Consider the following 16,372-nt stretch of genomic DNA (forward strand, 5'->3'; position numbering starts at 1 on the left):
GACACAAGCCTACCCAGTCACTCGGCAAACCTGAAGTCCCCACAGAGCCCTCTCCTGCCTGCCTTACTCACAGTATGCTGTTCTGCTTTTCCTTCCTGTTTGATGCTCTTCTGTTGCTTCCTCTTCCTATCCCTGCTCCCCGGGGAGCTAACTCAAAGCTCAATCCTTGACCCACAACTAAATTCTGTCTCATACTTACTCCCTTAAAAAATCTCACCTACCGGCATGACTAATTCAAACACTGCCTCAAAGATGACTCCCAAATCTACCCTCCTCATCTCTCATCCTTCAACTTCCATCCTAGATCTGAAACTACCTGCTGTGCTTAGAATCAGAAGGATGTACCATCAAGGGGCAGACTGCCTGGGTTCAAATCCCAGTACTGGTCACTTACTAACAGGGTGACCATGAGTAAATTATTTAATATCTCTTGCTTCAGTTGCTTCATTTGAAAAATGGGGGTGATAACAACATTAACTACTTTATAAAATTATAATGATTAAGAGAGGTAATACATGTAAAGCACTTGACACATATTTTTGAATGTCACGATCTAAGCTAAGCTGCACAGTTTGACAGAAAATGTTAATAATTTACATTTTAAATAAGCAACTTTATATCCAGAGAAGAGGAGAAAGGTCATTTTCAAATCTATGCAAAAGGAGCTCTCACATTTTCAAAGATTTGAAAAACACCAGTACCAACCTAACTGCTTCGTGCTCAACAGCACCTCTCAGTGGACTTTCCTCCTGAGCACCTTCCTGCTGGACACACTGCTCTTTTGTGGCGTCTCTGGGGCTAGTTTTCGCTTTTACCCATGCAGCACTGTAAGAAATGGAAAAGTGTATGTTTGTAATCGTTCACTCCACACCCAATGGCACATTGTAAGGTGCAGCTCAGGGAAGACGGAAGCATCAAATAAACAGCGACCTCCAGCACGGGCCCTAGAGGGGAGCTCAATGTGCAGAAGAGGGACAGCCTCCAGGATCCAGGCTCAGATTAAAGGAGACATTAAATTCTCTAGACATTGTTTCTTCAACGTTAAAGTGAGGGCGGACGGCTGAGCAGAAGCATTCATTCAGAATCATTCAGTCTTAGGAGGACTCCATCCTACCAGGCTTCTTACCCTGTCTTCAGCCACCTCCCAAGACGGACCCCTCAAGGCACCTAACTTCACACTCGTTTGTTCCCCACATTACTGCTTTTAGCCACCTTCTTTTACTGTCCTACCTTCTGGTCCTTCCCATTGTGCTTTCAAGAACTACTCTCCCATGGTAAACAAGCTCCTCTTTAACCAATTCCCCAAAGACTGTTTTCACCTAACTAGACCCCGATGCCCCAGAGGGACAGTAACTTCTCTCTAGCTCTGGAATGCTGGCCCCTCCTCTCCTAAGCGCTATGAACAAAGGTGACACAGCAATAATGTTGGCATTATCCTAACAGTCCCCTAAAGTCAGAACACTGTGTAAGATTTGTATGGTTTTAAAATTCATGATTATCTTGAATTAGAATTATTTTATTAATTCATTCAGCAAAGATTTACTGAATGCCTACTAAGATTTACTAAGTGCCAAGCACTGTGCCAGGCCTTAAACATTCAGACATAGAGAAGGCACAGTTCTGGGCCCCAAGAAACTAGAACCTATTGAATGAAGAGACACGTGAGGAAAGCTTATGACCCTCCATACAATGACACATGTCCACAAGGTGTCAGGTGGCCCATGGAGGTTATGCTACCCACAGTGAGGTAGAAAAAAGGAATCAACAGGCTTATAGACAAAAACTTCTCATGTATTACTCATAAACTTTTCTTCTCAATGAGAACTAAAATCCCTGCTTTATTTGCGCTAAATAATCCGTCAACTTTTGACCTGTGTAGAAAAAATAAAATCACACCCCCAAATCGTCCCCTCTTTACATACCATTTAGGAGACGCTGGTGGGGACGTGGGGTTGGGAGGTATCCAAGGAGCCCTGGAGTCTCTCACAGGCTGTTGGTTCATTTTTAACCTGGATGAAACTGTTGTCTGTTGCAACCTGCTTTTGCTGTGAGATTGGGTTGGTCTACTTTTTTCAGCTTTGTGAAGTTCCTGTAAGAGATAACTATGAATTACGAGGCCAAATGGATATCACAGAAACTGTCTAACTGATGCTTCAAGTGCCCCTCTGCTACTCACGCACCCATTCGGTAAAAGCCTAGCTGGAAAGCACTGTGGTGGATGGACATCTGGGGGAGCTTCAAAGTATATGAACAGTGCTGGGGGGGCAGGCCAGAGGAGGTGTAAAATTGAAATCCCCAGCTCTGCCATCCTCTGATATATATATTATATGTAAAATATATATTTATAGGTTTCTCTAGTTAAACAAACCAAAAAATGGTTAAACTGTAAAACATTCTTAGTTAAAATACTTCTCTGAGCCTCAGGTTTCTCATCTGTAAAATGAGAGATCATTTCTTCAGAAGTTTCTAAAGATGAAATGGGCTAATAGAGGAAGAACACAGCGATGAAGGTAGAAAGGCCCACGCATCTGAACAGAACGCTCAGGCTACGCTAACACAATGGGCTCTCTGAAGAAGAACGCCAAGCTGAGTTCACAGAGCTCAGTTCTGACTCGGACAGAAATGAAGGCTTGATCTAAGTCCATGATCTATAAGTAACTGGTGATAACTGCTAATTCCTTTTCCTGGGTCACCTGGTAACATGTAGGTTTGCCACAGAAGCCTCTGGACGACACCAGTAAAAGGCAGTTACCAACTGCCACTCAGAGTGGGAGGGGCTCCTCTGGCCAGTTCTCCACTGGTAGGGCCTAAGTTAAAATTTAAATAGAAACTTAAAATATAATATAGTTTCAAGCCAGCTGGCTTCCAAACCCATATTAGAAAGTATTCACTGGAGGTTGCCTTTTAACATTGAGTAGTTACAATTTATCAATATTTATCTTTAGCAGGAACCAAACCTTAATCCCCTAAATTTCATACTTCCAAATTAAAAGCAGAATAAATCTGAATTTAAAAATAACCTGCCTGATTAGGACGGTAGCAAACCAAGACAAGAGATAATGCACTGTCCTAGCAACAATATTTAAAATTACAATTTTTGTTATAATATGGAACGACCTAAAGCTAAACTCAGTCAGCTTAATTTAGATAGTTGGACTCAAGGGCTCTGGCAGTCAAAGGTCTGAGAACTCAAATCTTGGCTCTACCTCTGAGTAGCCTACGTGATATAGACAATGTCAGGCTAACACAAATGGGCCAAAGAAAGGAGTGATTTCGGCCCTGGCCAGTTGGCTCAGTGGTAGAGCGTCGGCCTGGCGTGCAGGGGACCCGGGTTCGATTCCCGGCCAGGGCACATAGGAGAAGCACCCATTTGCTTCTCCACCCCCCCCCCCTCCTTCCTCTCTGTCTCTCTCTTCCCCTCCCGCAGCCAAGGCTCCATTGGAGCAAAGATGGCCCGGGCGCTGGGGATGGCTCCTTGGCCTCTGCCCCAGGCGCTAGAGTGGCTCTGGTCGCGGCAGAGGGACGCCCTGGAGGGGCAGAGCGTCACCCCCTGGTGGGCGTGCCGGGTGGATCCCAGTCGGGCGCATGCGGGAGTCTGTCTGATTGTCTCTCCCCGTTTCCAGCTTCAGAAAAATACAAAAAAAAAGAAAAAAGAAAGGAGTGATTTCTTACTTGCTGTAGCCTTGCCGTGGCCAGAGCACCTTTCTTCCTCAACGGCACATTTTCAGCCACAGGTTTTCTCCTCGGCACTCTCGTTTTGGCCAAGGCTAATGACTCTTCTCTGAAGCCTGAGTTTTGGTCGAGAATAGATGGAGCTTCTTCTGGAAGGATATCCGCATCTAATACATCGAGCTCATTCTCCAATCTCTGAGTCACTGGAAGCTCTATATCGGGTTGATGTTCATCTATATGGAGATTTCAAAAGGACAAACTGAGGGAAATGCTCTTCAAATCAAATGAGAGAGAATGACTATCTATAGGCAGATAAGCGGCAAACAGCTATCCTAGCCCTGGTAAAAACTAAGGTGTTTTGTTGCCAAAGTTACTCCCTCATCCTATGACTCCCAGGGCACTTCCACAGCAGGAACCCAAGTGTCATGGTCAACTCCCTGAATCTCACCTCTCACATTTACTCCTTCACCTGGTCCCTTTTACCCTAATTCTAAACTATCTCTTGTACTTATTATCTCTGCCTCCCTTCCCTTCCAACTACCCGAGGTCAGCCTTGCAATACCTGTGACTGTATTAACAGAATCTCCTAACCCAGTGGTCCCCAACCCCGGGGCCACGGACCACTATTGGTCCATGGGCCATTTGGTACCGGTCCGCAGAGAAAGAATAAATAACTTACATTGTTTCCGTTTTATTTATATTTAAGTCTGAACGATGTTTTATTTTTAAAAAATGACCAGATTCCCTCTGTTACATCCATCTAAGACTCACTCTTGACGCTTGTCTTGGTCATGTGATACATCTGTCCCACCCTAAAGGCCGGTGGTCCGTGAAAATATTTTCTGACATTAAACTGGTCCGTGGCCCAAAAAAGGTTGGGGACAACTGTCCTAACCGACTCCTTCCTTATCTTCATCAAACCTTCACCTGGCTACCAAAACTGCTTTTTCTAAAATGTACATATGTAATTGTCACTTCTCAAAACCTCCTGATTTGATATAGAATAGAGTCTGAACTCCATACATGACATTCAACCTGCAAATGGGAAAAAAATAAACTGTCCTTTTAGAAATGAGATAACGCTTTCTGTACAGAAAATCAAGAGAATCTGTAAACAATTACAACTAAGAGGAGAGTTCAGCAAAGTTTTTGGATAAAAGAACAAAACATACAAAAAGTGTCATTCCCACATATCAAAATAATTAATTAGAGAAAATATAACAGAAAAAAATCCTATAAATGTTGCCAACAAAAACTACCCTATATAAGGCACTTAGGAAAAAATCTAATGAAAGATATACAAGACTTTTACAGAAAAAATTCAAAGGTATTTTTAAAAGACATGAAAAAAAGAAAATATGAATGCACTATTTTCATGAATGAGAAGAATACTATAAAGATGTCAATTCTCCCAAAATAATCTATAATTTTCAATGCAAATTTAATTAAAATCCCAACAGATTTTTTTATGGATCTAAGTGGGCTGACCCCTATATTCTCATGAAGAGTAAAATCCCAAGATAGCCCAAATAATTGTGAAGAACAAAGTGTGGAGTGGGCCGAGGGCAGGAGTCTTTTTCTACCAGCGATAGTGTTCGGGATAAAGCTATAATAATAGAGGCAGTGTGGGAGGGAAGCAGGAACAGGCAGAAACCAATGAAGCAAAATGGATATGACACAGGCGGCATGAAAACCAGGGAGTATAAACTGGACTGCTCAATAGAGCTGAGACTATTCATATCCCTAGGTAATGAAATACAGCAGGGTCCTTGCCTCACACCAAATAGCACTTAAATTCTAAATAGAACAAAGACCTACATGTGAAAGAAACACTTTAAAGCTTTTAGAGGAAAATACAGGAAGAACATGATTATGACATCAGGACAGAAAAGGCTTTCTTAAACCCAATATATTTAAATTTAATTATACTAAACTACAATCTCCTTTTGACAAAAAGACTCCATAAGTCAACAGACAAGTCACAGTCTGAAAGTAGAGTTCTGTAATGTAAATAATTAACATAGAACATGCAGACTATATAAAGAACACCCACAAATCTGTAAGAAAAAAACAATTCAACAGAGAAACAAAGGCTTCGCCTACAACTGCAACCCAGCAGTTTCACTTCCAGGTACATACTCAGCCTAGGAACTCGCACATGTGTACAAGGGAAGACAGGAGCAAGAATATACACTTTATCATTGTTTATAATAAAAGCAAAACATTTGAAACAACCCAAACAGCTGAAAATAAACTATGGTTTATTCATACAAGGGAAACCTATACAACAGCTAGATTAACAAAACAGAATTCATGCACAATATGAATATCTTACACATAGGTGGTGGAAAAGCAACTGTAGAATGATGCTTACTATATCATTTACATGGAATATATAATAGGTGAAATATACTGCTCACAAAAATTAGGGGATATTTCAAAATGAATACGAAGCTATAAAATATCTCCTAATTTTTGTGAGCAATATACTTTGTGTTGCTTATGGATAGATGCAAAAGCAGAACAAGTTTAAAAACAGGACATGTCCATATTATAATAATAAGAGTAACCTCTGGTGAGGAAGGGAGGGGACTAGAAAGAAGAAATATGAAAGAAACAGCTGTACTTTGGTACATATATACTATGGAGTACTACTCAGCCATAAGAAATGAGGACATCGGATCATTTACAACAACATGGATGGACCTTGATAACATACTGAGTGAAATAAGTAAATAAAAAAAAAACTAAGAACTATATGATTCCATACATAGATGGGACATAAAAATGAGACTCAGAGACATGGACAAGAGTGTGGTGGTTATGGGAGGAGGGGGCACAAAGAAAACCAGATAGAAGGTGACGGAAGACAATTTGACTTTGGGTGATGGATATGCAACATAATCAAATGTCAAAATAACCTGGAGATGTTTTCTCTAAACATATGTACTCTGATTTATCAATGTCATCCCATTAAAATTAATAATAATAATAAATAAATAAAAGAAACAGCTGTACTTGTCATATTTTCTTTCTTTTTTTAATTCATTTTTAGAGAGGAGAGAGGGAGAGAGAAAGAGAGAAAGAGAAGGGGGGAGCAGGAAGCATCAACTCCCATATGTGCCTTGACCGGGCAAGCCCAGGGTTTCGAACCGGCGACCTCAGTGTCCCAGGTTGATCCACTGTGCCACCACAGCTCAGGCACACCATATTTTTTTTCCTTAAAAAACAAATTCTGAACCAAATCAAGCAAAAATGTTCAAATTTGTTAAAATCTGGGTAGTGGATACATAGCTGTTTACTATTTTCACTCTTTTTCTATATTTTAAAAATAATTCATAATACCCTGGCTGGGTAGCTCAGTTGGTTAGAGTGTCAGCCCAATATGCCACAAGGTTGAAGGTTCAAGCCTCAGTCAGTGAACATACAAGATACAACCAATGAATACATAAATAAGTAGAATACAAATCAATGTTTCTTTCTTTCTAAAAAAAAATCAATAAAAAAATTTAATAAACTAAAAAAATTAAGAGTTCATAATAAAAGGAAAATTTCATTTGAACTACTTTAATAGCAGTATGTCAAGTCAGATTCAGATTCTCTCTGCATCACTTCTTCACTTCTTTTTTATTATTATTAATTTTCCCACTGATTTGAGAGACAGAGATGAAGTCCACCATAATTCAGTTTTATCCTGAATAAAAACCCATTTAATAAAGCAGAGAAAAAAAGATATAAAAATTGCAAAGATAAAGGCAAAACTTTACTTATTTGTAGATTATCTCATCTATCTAGAAAATTAGAAAAGGACTAACAAAATGTCATATTTCATCAAATCTAAAACACTGAGTATAAGAAATCATTATTTCATGTACCAATCACAAATTTTAAAATATTGCCAATAAATTGAAAGATACCATCAAATTAAGAATGTATCCCAATTTCAGATATGTTCCAATGTATACCTTACCACAGCAAATTAAAGATTTCAGCCAGGTGCCCAATATAAGAATAATATACAAATCCAACAACTCTTCCATAAGTAGCAATAACCAATTTCAACACATCGTAGAAAAGAAGATCCCATTCACAATAACAAGAGTAACCAGAAATAAATCTAACAAGGAATTTAAGCATTTATATATATTCCTTTGTTAGGAATTCTTATATGCAGAAAATTATAAAATTCAACTGAAGGGATGGAAAAGGATATGAATAAATTGATGGGCCAACTTCATATTGTAAAGATGTCATTTCTCCCCTAAGTAATCTATGAACTCAATGCAATACCAATCAAAATCCAGAGAGAATTTTTCATGGAACTTGATAAGCTCATTTTAAATTCCTCTAAAGATAAGCATTTACCATCAGCAAAATTTTACAAAAGAACAAAGAGGGAAGAACTGCCTCATGAAATACTAAAATATGTAAGAATGTTTATTCTGACTACAAAGGTAAAATTTCCTGAATCAGAAAAGACACTATAAAACTTTTTTTTCAAAAGCAAGTGACTAAAAGACATGTGATATATGTACACTAAAAAAGGATTAAGATCTAGAATATATAAAGAACTTCTATACACCCATAAGCAAAAGTCATAGAATCCAGCAGGGAGATGGCAAAGCATATGAACAGACAAATCACAGAAGAGGAAATAAACATGGCTAAGGAACACATGAAAGAAACAATAGGCCCTGGCCGGTTGGCTCAGTGGTAGAGTGTCGGCCTGGCGTGCAGGAGTCCCAGGTTCGATTTCCGGCCAGGGCACACAGGAGAAACGCCCATTTGCTTCTCCACCCCTCCCCCACTCTTACCTCTCTCTGTCTCTCTCTTCCCCTCCCGCAGCTGAGGCTCCATTGGAGCAAAGATGGCCCGGGCGCTGGGGATGGCTCTGTGGCCTCTGCCTCAGGCGCTAGAATGGCTCTGGATGCAACAGAGCAACGCCCCAGAGGGGCAGAACATCGCCCCCTGGTGGGCATGCCGGGTGGATCCCGGTTGGGTGCATGCGGGAGTCTGTCTGACTGCCTCCCTGTTTCCAGCTTCGGAAAAATGAAAACAAACAAACAAAAAAAAAGAAACAATAATCTTCCTCAAAGGAATCAGGGAGATTCAATTAAAACAATAAGGTACCATTTTCCACTGAGAGACTGAAAAAATTGTAAATTTCATTATATAAAGTACTTGAGAAGGATACTGATGATCACTGCTAGTCAAAATATAATTGTATACCCATTTTCAAGGGCAAGTTAACAGTATATGTCTAACTGTGTACACTACATACTCTAGCAATTCCACTTGGAATAACAAGAATTAATAACCCATGTAAAAAGACAGATAATAGATATAATGTGCATATGTAAATGCATCCATCTATCTATCTATCTACCTACCTACCTACCTACCTACCATTAAAGTGAAAATTATAAGCAGGGCTCTAACTTTCAGCTCTGTAGAAATTGACTTTGGGTAGCCCAAACACTGTGACGTAGGAAAAGGGTACTTTACTTTTCCACCCTCCTCCATGAAAGAATAAATACTTCAGCCTCAGGCTTGATGAAGCATCTTGGTTGCAATTCACTTGTCCTATTTCAAGAGTAGCTGTTGTGGACTAGGTTTTATTTTATTTTATTTTTTTTATTTTATTTTTTTCCATTTTTCTGAAGCTGGAAACAGGGAGAGACAGTCAGACAGACTCCCGCATGCGCCCGACCGGGATCCACCCGGCACGCCCAGCAGGGGCGATGCTCTGCCCACCAGGGGGCGATGCTCTGCCCATCCTGGGCGTCGCCATATTGCAACCAGAGCCACTCTAGCGCCTGAGGCAGAGGCCACAGAGCCATCCCCAGCGCCCGGGCCATCTTTGCTCCAATGGAGCCTCGGCTGCGGGAGGGGAAGAGAGAGACAGAGAGGAAAGCGCGGCGGAGGGGTGGAGAAGCAAATGGGCGCTTCTCCTATGTGCCCTGGCCAGGAATCGAACCCGGGTCCTCCGCATGCTAGGCCGACGCTCTACCGCTGAGCCAACCGGTCAGGGCCATGGACTAGGTTTTAAATCTTTACTTTCTCCTCAGTGTAGGAACTGTGACAGTCCAGACAAATCCAAAGAATAAAATACCTTTCAATGAACACTTTAGGACACATACCAGCAAGAACCTTCTGTGCCACAGAAGGCTGTCTTGCTTCCCGTGGAAGTATCTTCTTTGCTCTGAAGGGTCTCCTCTCGCTCCTGGGCAATGTGCTTTGCCATCTCTCTGAAGACCGCTGGCTACCGGTAGGAAATTTGCTTCTAACTTCAGTGAAACTCTTCACCATTTTTGGTGACAGTTTCTTTTCCAAGAGGGATTCCAAAGCCTGCCATGAAACAGTCAATTATTATCTTAGTTTATCTTTTAGTGATTAAAAAGTCTGACTTTTAATCACATCTGAAAAGGAGGACTCCAGAGAAATGTGTTATTAAGTGGCTATCTCTAAAGATTAAGGAAATGTTGTTTAACTTAATTTTAACACTTTATTATTTAGGGCATCAAGTTAATAAAAAGGAATTCTACATGTTCTTTTATAGGTTAAATTCAATGAAACAAATAGCAAAAAGGTAAAGAATATGAGAACTTTTAAAGTCATCCAAATACTAAAATTAAGGATCACCACTTTAGAAAAGCATTTCAGTTCTCAATAAAAACCTCATAAACTCAAATAATATTTTAAGTGGGCAAACCAACTATATTTAATATACATTTTCCTAAAGTAAAGGAAACTGTGTGTCCAGTGGCTTTGCTCACTCATCCACCACAATGGTAGGAGATGTGTCCCCCTTTCTCAAAGAGGCACATCCTCTAATAAAGTACCCGCTCACTCATTACCAGGCAGGGAGGGCCTTGTCTCCATCTAGTCACTACAAATTAAGGACAACTGAACAGAGCCAGGGAGATTTAGTTCAGATGACAGTAAGGTAATAAAAACATAAGCTATGGGATGGTGCAGCATATCAACAAGAAAGGAATAAATTGCTTGCACTATTGAATACTTCCAATAGTAAGAGAGATAAACACTACATTTCAGAACCATTATGTTCTTGCTCAAAATTTAAGAAAGGGACTAGGTAATCTCTTGAGATCTTTTCTAGGATTATAAAGATATGTCCTCTAAATGAAATCATTTTGAACAAAAAAATGTTCCTTATGGATAAGCTGAAAAAGTATCATGACTTGATATGCTGTCTAAAGGTTTACATTTGACAATAACATTCCTGATAGAGTTCTATACACACAAATGTAACCAATGCATTCACAAACATGTTTGCTGTAAAACGAAAATGTAAAGGTAAAAAGTTACTTAAAGCCCACCAAAGGCTAGTTAATGGTAAAACTGGTATGTCAATCAGTCCATGATTCTCTCCATTACAGCACCTTTCCTCTACAGCCATTAGCTTACTACGCCACATTAACATACAGGTTCATCATTTTATCTGTGGATGAAAATACGTAGTGTAGAGGAAATAACAGGGCATGGGCATCAGATGATAGAAATTTGATTCCAAGCTCTCAAGAGAAGTAATTTTGTCATCTTTCTGATTTTTGCTTTTAAAAAAATTTTACCTGTAAAATAGTAGGAATAAAACCTACTGCAAATCATAGCACTGCAGTAAAAATAAAATGGCAAAATTATGTGGTAGCACTCTGCAAACTTCAGAGAACTAGCAAGATTTAAGGTCATGTTGTCCTTGTTGTCTTTGTCATCAGTAAGAACAAAGAACACTATTCATTCCTGACTGGTACATGCCAGCAGGGACTTCCAGAAGTCTCGAGCCGTATCACAAGACTTGAAGCTCTGCTTCCATATATCATAAAATGTCTCTTCTTTCCAAAAATCTCTCTAATTAAAGCACTAATTCTAAGAGTGCTTTACTGTTTTCCTCTTCTATGCTACTATATTCTTTATTAAATGGCACAATCAGTAAATGGAAAATTCTTTTTAATTAATGGCCCTGGTTAAGAGTCACTGTATGTTCTAGACTCAAGCCACCAATTCTCAAACAAGTGAAATCAATATTATAGATTAGACTACAAAAACAATAAAATAAAAATGAAGACCATTTTTGGCCCTCAGCAAAGCCCTAAAATAGGTGTAGCAGCTTTGTCTTATAGTCTCCATAAACCTCAGTGAAACTTGGAGACAGTACGTATTATTTCCCTGTTTAGAAACAATGCACTTTTAACAAAAATGAAAGTTAACCTCATACCTCGATTTGTTGCAGGATATCTATAACCACATCAGCAACAGAAGAATCGGCCTCCAGCTTGGCAGAACAGAGTGAAAGCTGGCGAATAAGACTGCCCAGCTCCCTACACTGAGCAGGCACTGGGTGCTCCCCTCGGTCAGTAAACTGAGTGACAAACATCTGTAAGGCTCGAATGGCTCCTCGCTGGGCAGCTGAGAGCCTGGACATTGCCCATGACTGACAATAAATGAAATGGGAGAAGTTATTTCATTGTTCAGAACTTCTTGACATTAACCCCACCCTTAAGAATTTTATAATCTATCTTCTATATTGAACATTTCTATTGTGAAAACATTTTCAGAGTAAAGAGAATTGTAAAATTTAAAGATTTTCTAATGACAAAGTTTTTCCTTCCTATACTCAGTTTCTTACAACAGTAGCAACAACAAAAATCTATTTTCAGAATCTGTTCCTTGGAAGACAACCTCAAATTCAGAATATTCAAGGTGCTCATGTCCTCACTAATAGGTTTCTGCAAGCACTGAAAATAGTATGAGTGCAGAGAACACACAAGATACTAACAAAACTTTGGAAATCTAATTTATAATTAAGTATTAATCATAATTGAATTGCATCATACCTTCTTCGTGTGTTTAATTTTATGTGGACTCAATTTATCCAATTCTTCCTGGATTTCTTTAACCTGTTTTGTAAAGGGGAAAAAATGAAAACTTCATACCTTTCCATTGATCTTTTTTGTAGAAAAGGTCACAGCTTGCCTTGTCCAAATATAATCATTGTTAATTCAAGTCACTTGAAAATGAGACAAGGTTCTTCACTAATGTGCCCCCAAAATAGTTATTGGTTTCCAAGTCAAGATGGTGAATAGAGCAGTGCTCGCCTCCCTTCCTTTGATCCTCAATGTAATAGGTACTAAACATGAAGGAGTACAGGCGGGGGGTGGGGGGTGGGGGGTGGGGGGGACTCTGGAAAAGTAGGAGGGCCAGCTCCGTCTCCAGTGCCATTCTAGAAAATTTCACTTTCATCCTCTATATTACAGAAAGCCATTGAAGTCTTTTTTTTTTTTTTTTACAGAAACAGAGAGAGAGTCAGAGAAAGGGATAGATAGGGACAGACAGACAGGAATGGAGAGAGATTAGAAGCATCAATCATCAGTTTTTTTCATTGCGACACCTTAGTTGTTCATTGATTGCTTTCTCAAATGTGCCTTGACCATTGGGCCTTCAGCCGACCAAGTAACCCCTTGCTCTTACTCGAGCCAACAACCTTGGGTCCAAGCTGGTGACCTTTTTTTTGCTCAAACCAGATGAGCCTGCGCTCAAGCTGGCGACCTCGGGGTCTCGAACCTGGGTCCTCTGCATCCCAGTCTGATGCTCTATCCGCTGCGCCACCACCTGGTCAGGCCCATTGAAGTCTTTTAAGCAGAGGTCTAACAGCATTAAGATTCACGTTTTAAAACAATCTCTATGGTAGCAATGTGGAGTAAGGACTGAAATAGAACCCAAAAAGAATATGGGACAAAATCTAACTCATATTCTTTTAAATAAAAACATCCAATTTTTTTTTTTTTTTTTTTTTTTTTTTTTAAATTTTTTTTTATTTATTCATTTTAGAGAGGAGAGGGAGAAACAGAGAGAGAGAGAGGAGAGACAGAGAGAGAGAAGGGGGGAGGAGCTGGAAGCATCAACTCCCATATGTGCCTTGACCAGGCAAGCCCAGGGTTTCGAACTGGCGACCTCAGCATTTCCAGGTCGACGCCCCATCCACTGCGCCACCACAGGTCAGGCCCAATTTTTGATTAAAGCAATAAAGTCAACATGTAACGTAATGTAACATAAGTCAGTGGTCCCCAACCCCCAGGCCGCGGACCGGTACCGGTCCATGTGCCATTTGGTACCGGTCCGCAGAGGAAGAATAAATAACTTACATTATTTCCGTTTTATTTATATTTAAGTCTGAACAATGTTTTATTTTTAAAAAACGACCAGATTCCCTCTGTTACATTCGTCTAAGACTCACTCTTGCCGCTTGTCTCGGTCACGTGATACATTTATCCATCCCACCCTAAAGGCCGGTCTGTGAAAATATTTTCTGACAATAAACCGGTCCGTGGCCCAAAAAAGGTTGGGGGACCACTGACGTAAGTGACCAGAAATGAGTTAAAAACTTATTAATAAGTAAGGCCTTCAAGTTAAAACATTTTAAAAAATCCACCCATAAATAATGTAAATACCCATTTACCAGCTACTAAATTTGTCCTGAAAGACACTTAACATGGTCTTCTTTCTTCACTATTCAAAAAAGACAATCAAATTATTTGCTATTACTAAACTTCTAGTACATTATAAACATGAGACAGATGGGAAACTAAAACGGTCCCTTTCTTCTAAGAGTAAGATTCGTAACTGGGACAAAGGGTTTTAATCCCCTTGACTTTGTCAGCAAAAATGTGCTGTGTGAGATTTTTTTTTCTGGGAAAAAGACCTATGGCTTTTAGTATATTTTCAAGAGTCTATGACACCAAAAAGTAAAATACTACTATTTAAAGAGTTTGTTTATATATACATAATACACAAATACACATAAAGGCAGACAACAAAATAAAAATAATTATTTTGTCCACATGTTCAGGTAATTCTCACAAACGTGTCAGAATTCAGAAAGGATACCATGGTGCTAATATTTCTGAGACAAAAGGAAAACAAGTTCTCCTAGAGGGGACACACAGGGTGAACGTCCCACTCCTCCCCGCTTTCACACCTGCTGCTGGAGGACGTAGAGCGTCCGGGCGGAGCGAGCCGCGTGCTCCTGCTTCCTGATGCGGACTCGCTGCTCTTCATCCGGATCCAAGGCTTCTTCCATTTTACCTGAAAATACCCCTCAAGTGGATTATAAACCAAATATAAAAACTTATAAAATTTTTAATTACTCAGATAATAAAGTTGAAGATCTCTATTTTAAGAAGAAAAGTGAGGCTGTCATAACAACAAATGTCATTTTTCATCTGCCAAGAAATCAGGAGTCAGGAGGCCTGTGTACTGACTCAGAGCTGGAAGGGCCATGGCATTAACTAGGTCAAGCTCCCCTCCATGCAGGAAATTCCTAAACCTAACTCCACTAGACAGCCTGCTCGACTGTGAGATACCTCTCTATTCTATTCCATTCTATTCCATTCTATTCCATTCTATTCTATTCTATTCTATTCTATTCTATTCTATTCTATTCTATTCTATTCTATTCTATTCTATTCTATTCTATTCTATTTTTAGCGAGAGAGAGAGACAGAGGGACAGGCAGGAACAGATAGGAAGGAAGAAATGAGAAGCATCAACTTGTGGCACCTAGTTGTTCATTGATTGCTTTCTCATACGTGCCTTGACCAGGGGCTACAGCACACCAAGTGACCCCTTGCTCAAGCCAGCAACCTTGGGCTTCAAGCCAGCAACCTTTGGGCTTTAAGCAATCATGGGGTCATGTCTCTGAACCCACACTCAAGCCGGCAACCTTGGAGTTCTGAACCTGGGTCCTCAGCTTCCAGGTCAACTCTCTATCCACTGTGACACCGCCTGCTCAGGCAAACTCTTATTATTTTAAAATTTTTTATATTGAGCCAAAATCTGTAATGCTATGATTTTTTTTCAAAAACCCCTTATTGGCCTATTTTTATGTTTAGCAAGACTTTTTTTACATTTTCTTTTTGTTTGCACTGGTGTTCCACATTTTCAAAAGGTTAGTTCAAAGAAATCATTTCCAAAGATTGCCTGAAGAATGTGCAACCCATCCATTCCCTCCAGTCAGTGGTTCTCAGCTGTTTCCACAACACAAACTCTTATGCAAAACTCCACTAAGCAAGTCAGATAAAAGCAGTGCTTCATAAGTATACTTTATAAATTCAAATATTTAATATTTACTCATTAAAAAGTTAACTAATGGCCCTGGCCAGGTAGCTCAGTTGGTTAGCGTGTCAGCCTGATACAAGGTTGCGAGTTTGATCACTGGTCTAAGCACATACAAGAATCAACTAATTAATGCATAAATAGGTGGAACAACAAATCAATGTTTCCCTCTCTATCCCTCTCTCTCTCTCTCTCTCTAAAATCAATTTAAAAAATTTTCAACTAATGAAATTATTTGGGCCTAAAAGCCAAATTGTTTCCATCTCTTGTAGGGCTGCAAAGCGTGGAGAAACTCTGGATTCATATACTATATATCAATGGTGACTGGCTCGGGCGGGGTTTTTAGCTGATAATCTTGCAGATGATTCATATGCAACCAGCTTATAGAACAACACTTGGGAAGCACCATTGGCCATTTCAGGACTGAAAGGGTAGGCTGCACACGGGCTGTTGCAAACTATTAGTGGTCCACAACAAGCTAAATAAAGAAATCAGAAGTATGCCCTTACAAGTTCTAATAGCAATAGGCCATTGTCATGACATTTATTATAGTTTAGAATGCATTATT

The 16,372-nt window shown here is 39.7% G+C and overlaps 1 protein-coding gene across 5 annotated transcripts in view; it reads right to left on the reverse strand.

Moving 5' to 3' along the window:
- KIAA0753 (KIAA0753 ortholog) overlaps nucleotides 1–16,372 on the reverse strand; it is a 57,056-nt gene that overhangs the window by 26,424 nt on the left and 14,260 nt on the right. For all 5 annotated transcript variants that reach the window (XM_066363416.1, XM_066363414.1, XM_066363415.1 and 2 more), the window contains exons 4-10: nucleotides 14,669–14,775; nucleotides 12,528–12,590; nucleotides 11,909–12,124; nucleotides 9,813–10,020; nucleotides 3,673–3,905; nucleotides 1,923–2,089; nucleotides 706–825 (exon numbers count right to left, since the gene is read on the reverse strand). In XM_066363416.1, the coding sequence (XP_066219513.1) occupies nucleotides 706–825; nucleotides 1,923–2,089; nucleotides 3,673–3,905; nucleotides 9,813–10,020; nucleotides 11,909–12,124; nucleotides 12,528–12,590; nucleotides 14,669–14,775 (1,114 nt within the window). The remainder of the gene's footprint in view (nucleotides 1–705; nucleotides 826–1,922; nucleotides 2,090–3,672; nucleotides 3,906–9,812; nucleotides 10,021–11,908; nucleotides 12,125–12,527; nucleotides 12,591–14,668; nucleotides 14,776–16,372) is intronic.

This window comes from Saccopteryx leptura, chromosome 2, assembly GCF_036850995.1.
Source record: "Saccopteryx leptura isolate mSacLep1 chromosome 2, mSacLep1_pri_phased_curated, whole genome shotgun sequence".
Classification (NCBI taxonomy): Eukaryota; Metazoa; Chordata; class Mammalia; order Chiroptera; family Emballonuridae; genus Saccopteryx; species Saccopteryx leptura.